Below are 12,268 nucleotides of genomic sequence, written 5' to 3'. Positions count from 1 at the left end.
GGCCCCTCTTGTCCCCACTCTGCTGCTGTTCCACAGTGCAAGGCTCCTCTCTTCCCCACTCTGCTGCTGTTCCACAGTGCAAGGCCCCTCTCTTCCCCACTCTGCTGCTGTTCCACAGTGCAAGGCCCCTCTTGTCCCCACTCTGCTGCTGTTCCACAGTGCAAGGCCCCTCTTGTCCCCACTCTGCTGCTGTTCCACAGTGCAAGGCCCCTCTTGTCCCCACTCTGCTGTTGTTCCACAGTGCAAGGCCCCTCTCATCCCCACTCTGCTGCTGTTCCACAGTGCAAGGCCCCTCTCTTCCCCACTCTGCTGCTGTTCCACAGTGCAAGGCCCCTCTCGTCCCCACTCTGCTGCTGTTCCACAGTGCAAGGCCCCTCTCTTCCCCACTCTGCTGCTGTTCCACAGTGCAAGGCCCCTCTCATCCCCACTCTGCTGCTGTTCCACAGTGCAAGGCCCCTCTCATCCCCACTCTGCTGCTGTTCCACAGTGCAAGGCCCCTCTCTTCCCCACTCTGCTGCTGTTCCACAGTGCAAGGCTCCTCTCATCCCCACTCTGCTGCTGTTCCACAGTGCAAGGCTCCTCTCATTCCCACTCTGCTGCTGTTCCACAGTGCAAGGCCCCTCTCGTCCCCACTCTGCTGCTGTTCCACAGTGCAAGGCTCCTCTCATCCCCACTCTGCTGCTGTTCCACAGTGCAAGGCTCCTCTCATTCCCACTCTGCTGCTGTTCCACAGTGCAAGGCTCCTCTCATTCCCACTCTGCTGCTGTTCCACAGTGCAAGGCCCCTCTCATCCCCACTCTGCTGCTGTTCCACAGTGCAAGGCCCCTCTCTTCCCCACTCTGCTGCTGTTCCACAGTGCAAGGCCCCTCTCGTCCCCACTACGCTGCTGTTCCACAGTGCAAGGCCCCTCTCGTCCCCACTCTGCTGCTGTTCCACAGTGCAAGGCCCCTCTCATCCCTACTCTGCTGCTGTTCCACAGTGCAAGGCCCCTCTCGTCCCCACTCTGCTGCTGATCCACAGTGCAAGGCCCCTCTCGTCCCCACTCTGCTGCTGTTCCACAGTGCAAGGCCCCTCTCATCCCCACTCTGCTGCTGTTCCACAGTGCAAGGCCCCTCTCGTCCCCACTCTGCTGCTGTTCCACAGTGCAAGGCCCCTCTTGTCCCCACTCTGCTGCTGTTCCACAGTGCAAGGCCCCTCTTGTCCCCACTCTGCTGTTGTTCCACAGTGCAAGGCCCCTCTCATCCCCACTCTGCTGCTGTTCTACAGTGCAAGGCCCCTCTCATCCCCACTCTGCTGCTGTTCCACAGTGCAAGGCCCCTCTCGTCCCCACTCTGCTGCTGTTCCACAGTGCAAGGCCCCTCTCATCCCTACTCTGCTGCTGTTCCACAGTGCAAGGCCCCTCTCGTCCCCACTCTGCTGCTGATCCACAGTGCAAGGCCCCTCTCGTCCCCACTCTGCTGCTGTTCCACAGTGCAAGGCCCCTCTTGTCCCCACTCTGCTGCTGTTCCACAGTGCAAGGCCCCTCTCGTCCCCACTACGCTGCTGTTCCACATTGCAAGGCCCCTCTTGTCCCCACTCTGCTGCTGTTCCACAGTGCAAGGCCCCTCTCTTCCCCACTCTGCTGCTGTTCCACAGTGCAAGGCCCCTCTCGTCCCCACTCTGCTGTTGTTCCACAGTGCAAGGCCCCTCTTGTCCCCACTCTGCTGCTGTTCCACAGTGCAAGGCCCCTCTCATCCCCACTCTGCTGCTGTTCCACAGTGCAAGGCCCCTCTCTTCCCCACTCTGCTGCTGTTCCACAGTGCAAGGCCCCTCTCTTCCCCACTCTGCTGCTGTTCCACAGTGCAAGGCCCCTCTCATCCCCACTCTGCTGCTGTTCCACAGTGCAAGGCCCCTCTCATCCCCACTCTGCTGCTGTTCCACAGTGCAAGGCCCCTCTCTTCCCCACTCTGCTGCTGTTCCACAGTGCAAGGCCCCTCTCTTCCCCACTCTGCCGCTGTTCCACAGTGCAAGGCCCCTCTCTTCCCCACTCTGCTGCTGTTCCACAGTGCAAGGCCCCTCTCTTCCCCACTCTGCTGCTGTTCCACAGTGCAAGGCCCCTCTCATCCCCACTCCGCTGCTGTTCCACAGTGCAAGGCCCCTCTCGTCCCCACTACGCTGCTGTTCCACAGTGCAAGGCCCCTCTCGTCCCCACTCTGCTGCTGTTCCACAGTGCAAGGCCCCTCTCATCCCCACTCCGCTGCTGTTCCACAGTGCAAGGCCCCTCTCGTCCCCACTACGCTGCTGTTCCACAGTGCAAGGCCCCTCTCTTCCCCACTCTGCTGCTGTTCCACAGTGCAAGGCCCCTCTCATCCCCACTCTGCTGCTGTTCCACAGTGCAAGGCCCCTCTCGTCCCCACTCTGCTGCTGTTCCACAGTGCAAGGCCCCTCTCTTCCCCACTCTGCTGCTGTTCCACAGTGCAAGGCCCCTCTCATCCCCACTCTGCTGCTGTTCCACAGTGCAAGGCCCCTCTCTTCCCCACTCTGCTGCTGTTCCACAGTGCAAGGCCCCTCTCTTCCCCACTCTGCTGCTGTTCCACAGTGCAAGGCCCCTCTCGTCCCCACTCTGCTGCTGTTCCACAGTGCAAGGCCCCTCTCTTCCCCACTCTGCTGCTGATCCACAGTAAAAGGCCCCTCTCGTCCCCACTCTGCTGCTGTTCCACAGTGCAAGGCCCCTCTCATCCCTACTCTGCTGCTGTTCCACAGTGCAAGTTCCCTCTCATCCCTACTCTGCTGCTGTTCCACAGTGCAAGGCCCCTCTCGTCCCCACTCTGCTGCTGATCCACAGTGCAAGGCCCCTCTCGTCCCCACTCTGCTGCTGTTCCACAGTGCAAGGCCCCTCTTGTCCCCACTCTGCTGCTGTTCCACAGTGCAAGGCCCCTCTCGTCCCCACTACGCTGCTGTTCCACAGTGCAAGGCCCCTCTCGTCCCCACTCTGCTGCTGATCCACAGTGCAAGGCCCCTCTCGTCCCCACTCTGCTGCTGTTCCACAGTGCAAGGCCCCTCTTGTCCCCACTCTGCTGCTGTTCCACAGTGCAAGGCCCCTCTCGTCCCCACTACGCTGCTGTTCCACAGTGCAAGGCCCCTCTCGTCCCCACTATGCTGCTGTTCCACAGTGCAAGGCCCCTCTCGTCCCCACTATGCTGCTGTTCCACAGTGCAAGGCCCCTCTCGTCCCCACTACGCTGCTGTTCCACAGTGCAAGGCCCCTCTCGTCCCCACTATGCTGCTGTTCCACAGTGCAAGGCCCCTCTCATCCCCACTCCGCTGCTGTTCCACAGTGCAAGGCCCCTCTCGTCCCCACTACGCTGCTGTTCCACAGTGCAAGGCCCCTCTCGTCCCCACTCTGCTGCTGTTCCACAGTGCAAGGCCCCTCTCGTCCCCACTCTGCTGCTGTTCCACAGTGCAAGGCCCCTCTCGTCCCCACTCTGCTGCTGTTCCACAGTGCAAGGCCCCTCTCGTCCCCACTCTGCTGCTGTTCCACAGTGCAAGGCCCCTCTCGTCCCCACTCTGCTGCTGTTCCACAGTGCAAGGCCCCTCTCTTCCCCACTCCGCTGCTGTTCCACAGTGCAAGGCCCCTCTCGCCCCCACTCTGCTGCTTTTCCACAGTGCAAGGCCCCTCTCTTCCCCACTCTGCTGCTGTTCCACAGTGCAAGGCCCCTCTCGTCCCCACTACGCTGCTGTTCCACAGTGCAAGGCCCCTCTCGTCCCTGCTCCATCGCTGTCCAACAGTTCAAGTTGCAACTTGATTCTTTCCCCTTTAAGTTTAAATGTTGACACAGTGGCAGGTGTAGAGCTGCCAGTTTACTGTGCTTTACCCCCTGTCTGCTGCTACCCTCCACCCCAACCCTCAACTGGGGAAGTTGGAGAAATAAATAAATATGTCTGCCCAGGGCGGATTCATATTTTTCTGATATGTGTTTGTAGCCTGCAGCCTGACTGACAGATGTAGCCTTTGCAGGCAGAAGGGTATGCATATATAAATATGCTATACTGATCCCCAGTAAGCACACTGGCAGGAGTTTGGGCCTGCTATCTCCGTGGGACGTGAGGTGTTTTTGGAGGGGGGAGAGCTGGGGTTTTCACGAGGGATAGAAATGCAGTCTGACGTCTGACGTCTGCTCTCCGATATGTACCTCCGTGCCTGGAAGCCCCAGAGTTAGAGCAATAGTTGAGATCCTGTACATACACAAATCCTCTCAATTATACATACCAGACACACACACAGTGAACACACACTTTCACAAACGGCACACACATACAAGGAATGTGGTGCTAATCAGCAGTGTGGTGAAGCAGATGGTCAGTGGTAATCATCATGTAGGCAGAAATCCTAGGAGATGCTCTGGATGTTACTATTATTTGGTACAGGTTGTATCCAATCAGGATTGAAGATCCGGATTTGAAATGTGTACGTGATTTTTGAATGTGGGTGTGTTTTCCCTGCTTGTCTCTTGTACATGACTCTGTTCATAGCATTGTGTTGGTATGACAGAACCCAGAACCAACACACAGACCATAAATAATCCCCTCACCCGAATACACTTTATCTGTGTTGGCTTGTGGCTGTTGGGAGCTCAGTGTTTGGCCATGCCAAAAAAAGTGTGTCTGTTTGCAGGGGTGTGTGTTTGTTTGTTTGTATAGGGGAGGGGCTTGGTAGCTTCTGTAATATTGTATAAAATGTGTACAAGCACACACATAATACAACATACTGTCAAGTTGGTAGGAAGAGATTGGGGAGACAGATGCAGGAATGCGTAATATGGGTTTTTATTTCACCTAAATTACGGCGTGCCGTGTTAAGGGCAAGGGGACGAAGACCAAACAAACACTTAACAAAAACACAGGCTTGAAACCCGAACAAAAGAGCGAGGAGTACCTTGAATAAAAAACATCACGCGCACAATGACTAACACACAAGACGAGACCCGTAATCGTCTGCGCAATCCACAATGGCACGAAAGCCCAAAACACACAGCACAGGTACTCACACGTACCAACCGACATTGTAACAATAATCAACCAGACCATGGAAACCAAAGGGCACATATATACAAATACTAATTAGTGGGAATAGGGGCCAGGTGTGATGAAAGTTCCGGAGGGATCCGTGACTCTTACACGTTGTCCAGTAGATCTGTTTTCCATTTCTTTAAAGGTAATTGATCTGGATGGAAACTCCCATGTCCGCCACCTTCAAAGAAAAGGTACACAAACACAAATACCAGGACAACAGGCATTGGCCACAGTGGCTAGTCCATCCCGGTGGTAAGATTTCAGACAGCAGGACTTTGTTTTTGATGGAAACAGAGTAACCAGGCTAACTGAGGCTCCAGTCTCCACCCTGTCTGTCTGTCTGTCTGTCTGTCTGTCTGTCTGTCTGTCTGTCTCTGTCTGTCTGTCTGTCTGTCTGTCTGGGGGTTCTATCTTTCTGGGGCTAACTAATTACAGCAGCTCTTTAGTACAGGGTGCTGCATCCTAGCTCGGCCAACAATCAACAATGGGAGGGACCCCCACCCAGGAGGGACCCCCACCCTAGCCACTGCTCTATACCTCTCTGTCAATCCCTCTCTCTGTCTCGATCCGTCTCCCTTGCTCCCTCTCCCACGCTCCCTCCATCGAGAGAGAAGCTGCTCTCTTTGTGTACTCTCTCCTCCCAGTTTGAGAGTGTTTCATTTGAATTTGTGTCATACAAAAGTCCCCCTAAGTCCCTCTATGTATCCCCCATCCCTTCCTAAATAAATAAATAAACAGACAATGGTGTAGTGGGCCTTGTAAAGCACAGCAGAGGAGGGGAGGGGACGGGATTGGAGGGGGAGGGGAGGGGAGGTGAGAGGAGAGGAGGGGGGGTTGGAGGGGAGGAGAGGAGAGGAGGGGGGGGGGGGAGTGGAGTGGAGGGGAGGGGAGAGGAGGGGGGGGTTGGAGGGGGAGGAGAGGAGAGGAGGGGGGGGGGGTGGAGGAGAGGAGAGGAGGGGAGGGGAGGGGAAGGGAGTGGAGGGGAGGGGAGGGGGCAGATAAGAAAACCGCCCACTAGGACCTATTATCCCAGTCTAATCCCACCCCTTCTCCCTGTGTGTGTACAAGCAGCACCACGGGGGATTTTGAACAAGAACCTGTGGTGTTGCCCTTAATTTAGCGCTCCTCAAACATCCCCTTCTTCTTCTTCTTTCATCCTTTACATGTGTCCCCAGATACACGGCTGCAGTCACCGTCCGCCATGACGCAAATCCTCATTTGGAATTCAGTTGATTTGGTTTGGGTTAAGCGTTAAAACGTCAGCTTGAGCGCACCCAGCATGTTCTAGAATGATCCCCAATTTGTGATTATAACAAGCAGCCTGAGCTTTTGAGGTTATTTGCTCTCTGAGAAGCAGCTCTTCATGTCTGTTCAGAGGTTTTTGTAAGGTAATTTGTTAACATATAAGACACTGATACAGGTGTAGTCTCCAGTAACTAATGGGGGTTGAGGTGTACAGTGTTAACATGTGCAGCCATCGCCTGGTTGATAATGAGCTGTTCTGTGTGTATGACAGAACACTGGACAGGCTGAGAGGGGATCTGTGTGGCGAAAGCACTACCTGAGGGGGCTGAGATAGCGGAAACATTGTTTGCCAGACCACCCACGGACAGTTTGTGTGTATGTGTGTTCGTGTGTGTGTGTGTGTGTTTGAACTGCTGCCTCCCCCGGAACCTCCATTAACTCCAATTAGCCGCTACTTGTGCAAGTCCAGTCAGATGAAATCTCACATTTCAGTCTAACACACAGCAGCACCATCTCACCATGCACTCACCACACACACACACGCACGCACACACAAACACACACACACACACACACACACACACACACACACACACACACACACACACACACACACACACACACACACACACACACACACACACACACACACACACACACACACACACACACACACACTAGACATTGCAACTCATTGTGTACACCTAGCTAAGTATTAGGTCAGATAAAGTGTTTTGTCATTGCATAGTCTTCTCCCCAGGCTCACCCTCCATCTCTCTCCTCTGTCTCTTTCTCCTCAGTGCTGCGTGATGACTTCAGACAGAACCCTACAGACGTGGTGGTGGCCGCGGGGGAGCCGGCCATCCTGGAGTGTATCCCGCCTAGAGGTCACCCTGAACCCACCATCTACTGGAAGAAGGACAAAGTACGCATCGAAGACAAGGAGGACAGGATCACAGTAAGTACTACTACTAACTAACCACATGCTACTAACTAACCACATGCTACTAACTAACCACATGCTACTAACTAACCACATGCTACTAACTAACCACATGCTACTAACTAACCACATGCTACTAACTAACCACATGCTACTAACTAACCACATGATTCTAACAAACCACATAATACTAACTAACCACATGCTACTAAATAACCACATGATTCTAACAAACCACATAATACTAACTAACCACATGATTCTATCAAACCACATGCTACTAACTAACCACATGCTACTAACTAGCCACATTATATTAACTACCCACATAATAATAACTAACCACATGTTACTAACTAACCACATGATTCTAACAAACCACATAATACTAACTAACCACCTGATTCTATCAAACCACATGCTACTAACTAACCACATGCTACTAACTAACCACATTATACTAACTACCCACATAATAATAACTAACCACATGCTACTAACTAACCACATTATACTAACTACCCACATAATAATAACTAACCACATGCTACTAACTAACCACATTATACTAACTACCCACGTAATAATAACTAACCACATGCTACTAACTAACGACATGCTACTAACTAACCACATAATACTAACTAACCACATAATACTAACTAACCACATGATTCTAACAAACCACATGATACTAACTAGCCACATGCCACTAACTAACCACATGCTACTGACTGACCACATTCTACTAACTAACCACATAATAATAACTAACCACATACTAATAACTAACCACATGCTACTAACTAACCACATTCTACTAATGAACCACATAATACTAACTAACCACATGCTACTAACTAACCACATAATACTAACTAACCACATAATACTAACTAACCACATGCTACTAACTAACCACATAATACTAACTAACCACATTCTACTAACTAACCACATAATAATAACTAACCACATGCTACTAATGAACCACATAATACTAACTAACCACATAATACTAACTAACCACATGCTAACCACATAATACTAACTAACCACATTCTACTAACTAACCACATAATAATAACTAACCACATTCTACTAACTAACCACATTCTACTAATGAACCACATTCTACTAACTAACCACATGCTAACCACATAATACTAACTAACCACATAATACTAACTAACCACATAATACTAACTAACCACATAATACTAACTAACCACATAATACTAACTAACCACATAATACTAACTAACCACATAATACTAACTAACCACATAATACTAACTAACCACATAATACTAACTAACCACATAATACTAACTAACCACATAATACTAACTAACCACATAATACTAACTAACCACATAATACTAACTAACCACATGCTAACCACATAATACTAACTAACCACATTCTACTAACTAACCACATAATAATAACTAACCACATTCTACTAACTAACCACATTCTACTAATGAACCACATTCTACTAACTAACCACATGCTAACCACATAATACTAACTAACCACATTCTACTAACTAACCACATAATAATAACTAACCACATTCTACTAACTAACCACATTCTACTAATGAACCACATTCTACTAACTAACCACATAATACTAACTAACCACATTATACTAACCACATTCTACTAACTAACCACATAATAATAACTAACCACATGCTACTAACTATCCACATAATACTAACTGACCACATTCTATTAACTAGCCACATGCTACTAACTAACCACATTCTACGAACTAACCACATAATACTAACTAACCACATGCTGCTAACTAACCACATGCTACTAACTAACCACATAATACTAACCGACCCCTATTCATAGACCTGTATGAGGTATGTAGATCAACTTGTTTCCTTGTGTCCTCAGATCCGAGGAGGGAAGCTGATGATCTCCAACACCAGGAAGAGTGATGCTGGCATGTTCATCTGTGTTGGCACAAACATGGTGGGAGAGAGAGACAGTGAGACGGCCCAGCTGACAGTGTTTGGTAAGCATGAATGCCTGACAGTGCCCCCAAACGTGTTTTACATTTTTTCGCTTGGCCTCCTGAGTGGCGCAGCGGTCTAAGGCACTGCATCGCAGTGTTGTGGCGTCACCAAAGCCTTTGGTTTTATCACAACCGGCCGTGACCGGGAGTCCCATAGGGCGGTGCACAATTGGCCCAGTGTCGTCCAGGTTTGGTGGAGGGTTTGTCCAGGGGGGGCTTTACTTTGTTCATCGTCCTCTAGCGACTCGTTTTGGCATGCCGGGCGCCTGCAAGCTGACTTCAGCGGTCAGTTGAACAGTGTTTCCTCCGACACATTGGTGTAGCTGGTTCCCGGGTTAAGCGAGTGGGTGTTAAGAAGCGCGGTTTGGCGGATCGTGTTTCGGAGCCCGTTGGGGAGCTGCAGCGATGAGACAAGATCATAATTGGATCGCAATTGGGGAGAAAAAAGTGGTAAAAAAACATTGTTTGCGTACATTTTCTCCTGACCCACCAATTAAATTCAACCATTGTAGACGCTATCTAGGAATCCTTTATGTACAGTAACCGCTGAAGCAGTCAGGATTATACTGAACTGAGTCACTCTATTCATTTATTTTATTTTTATTTAACCTTTATTTAACTAGGCAAGTCAGTTAGGAACAAATTCTTATTTACAGTGACGGCCTACCAAAAGGCAAAAGGCCCCCTGCGGGGACGAGAACTGGGGTTATTAAATTTTTTTATTAAATAGAAATATAGGACAAAACACACATCACGACAAGAGAGACAACACTACATAAAGAGAGACCTAAGACAACAACACAGCAAGGCAGCAACACATGACAACACAGCATGGTAGCCACACAACATAGCAACAACATGGTAGCAGCACAACATGGTAGCAGCACAAAACATGGTACAAACATTATTGGGCACAGACAACAGCACAAAGGGCAAGAAGGTAGAGACAACAATACATCACACAAAGCAGCCACAACTGTCAGTAAGAGTGTCCATGACTGAGTCTTTGAATGAAGAGATTGAGATAAAACTGTCCAGTTTGAGTGTTTGTTGCAGCTCGTTCCAGTCGCTAGCTGCAGCGAACTGAAAAGAGGAGAGACCCAGGGATGTGTGTGCTTTGGGGACCTTTAACAGAATGTGACTGGCAGGTGTTATATGTGGAGGATGAGAGCTGCAGTAGATATCTCAGATAGTGGGGAGTGCGACGGCTATACAGAGATGACCAGTTTACAGAGGAGTATAGAGTGCAGTGATGTGTCCTATAAGGAGCATTGGTGGCAAATCTGATGGCCGAATGGTAAAGAACATCTAGCCGCTCGAGAGCACCCTCACCTGCCGATCTATAAATTACGTTTCCGTAATCTAGCATGAGTAGGATGGTCATCTGAATCAGGGTTAGTTTGGCAGCTGTGGTGAAAGAGGAGGGATTATGATAGAGGAAACCAAGTCTAGATTTAACTTTAGCCTGAGAAGGACAGTGTACCATCTAGCCATACTCCCAAGTACTTGTATGAGGTGATAGCCTCAAGATCTAAATCCTCAAGGGTAATAATCACACCAGTGGGGAGAGGGGCATTCTTCTTACCAAACCACATGACCTTTATTTTGGAGGTGTTCAGAATAAGGTTAAGGTTACGGAAAGCTTGTTGGACACTAAGAAATGTAAAGCATTTAACACAAAACATCATATTGTACAGCAATTTCATGAGGTAATATTCTTTGCAAGAAATTTTTTTAATATATAAGGAGTTGGGGCTAGCCATTGTAAGTTCAGAGTCATTCGCCCCAACAGTGTGTGTGTGCTGGAGGCGAGCAGAAGCTTGGGAGAGAGGGGGGAGTGTTTTGGGGGTACCTGTACCAGACAGGGGGAGACAGGCCAGGGCAGGCGGTGAACAGAGAGGGGGGAGTGTGGTGGGGGTACCTGTACCAGACAGGGGGAGACAGGCCAGGGCAGGCGGTGAACAGAGAGGGGGGAGTGTGGTGGGGGTACCTGTACCAGACAGGAGGAGACAGGCCAGGGCAGGCGGTGAACAGAGGGGGAAGTGTGGTGGGGGTACCTGTACCAGACAGGAGGAGACAGGCCAGGGCAGGCGGTGAACAGAGAGGGGGGAGTGTGGAAGGTTACCTGTACCAGACAGGGGGAGACAGGCCAGGGCAGACAGTGAACAGAGAGGGGGGAGTGTGGTGGAGGTACCTGTACCAGACAGAGGGAGACAGGCCAGGGCAGGCGGTGAACAGAGAGGGGGGAGTGTGGTGAGGGTACCTGTACCAGACAGGAGGAGACAGGCCAGGGCAGGCGGTGAACAGAGAGGGGGGAGTGTGGTGGGGGTACCTGTACCAGACAGGAGGAGACAGGCCAGGGCAGGCGGTGAACAGAGAGGGGGGAGTGTGGTGGGGGTACCTGTACCAGACAGGAGGAGACAGGCCAGGGCAGGCGGTGAACAGAGAGGGGGGAGTGTGGTGGGGTTACCTGTACCAGACAGGAGGAGACAGGCCAGGGCAGGCGGTGAACAGAGAGGGGGGAGTGTGGAAGGTTACCTGTACCAGACAGGGGGAGACAGGCCAGGGCAGGCGGTGAACAGATCACCAGGTGGAATCCAAGCAGCAGCGCAGCAGGCAACAGGAGTAGGTGTCACCCAATAGGGAGAAGCTTTTATTTCTGGAGGCAGATTTCTTGTAGAACATGCCAGTGGATGGTCTTTGAACAGCAGGTGGGGGCTTCAAAGACTCCTGCCACTTGTTGGGCCCAAAGACCTCGACACCGTTTACTTCACACCTCAGTGCTAATTGTTTTTGTATCTGTGCTTGCAAGCCTGGCAGCTCAGTTCCAGGTTGGATGGTGTCGTCAAATCAAATCCAAGTATATTTGTCACATGCGCCGAATACAACAGCTGTAGACCTTACAGTGAAATGCTTACTTACAGGCTCTAACCCACAGTGCAAAAAAAGGTATTAGATGAACAATAGATAAGTAAAGAAATAAAATAACAGT

At 50.6% G+C, this 12,268-nt stretch overlaps 1 protein-coding gene across 12 annotated transcripts in view; it reads left to right on the top strand.

Moving 5' to 3' along the window:
- The window catches only part of robo2 (roundabout, axon guidance receptor, homolog 2 (Drosophila)), a 768,110-nt gene that overhangs the window by 606,557 nt on the left and 149,285 nt on the right, over positions 1-12,268 (top strand). For all 12 annotated transcript variants that reach the window (XM_055896664.1, XM_055896669.1, XM_055896667.1 and 9 more), the window contains 2 exons: positions 7,097-7,254; positions 9,156-9,276. In XM_055896664.1, coding sequence (XP_055752639.1) covers positions 7,097-7,254; positions 9,156-9,276 — 279 coding nt within the window. The remainder of the gene's footprint in view (positions 1-7,096; positions 7,255-9,155; positions 9,277-12,268) is intronic.

The sequence above is a fragment of the Salvelinus fontinalis genome, chromosome 33 (genome assembly GCF_029448725.1).
Source record: "Salvelinus fontinalis isolate EN_2023a chromosome 33, ASM2944872v1, whole genome shotgun sequence".
NCBI lineage: Eukaryota > Metazoa > Chordata > Actinopteri > Salmoniformes > Salmonidae > Salvelinus > Salvelinus fontinalis.
This window is presented reverse-complemented; position numbering and strand designations above follow the sequence as displayed.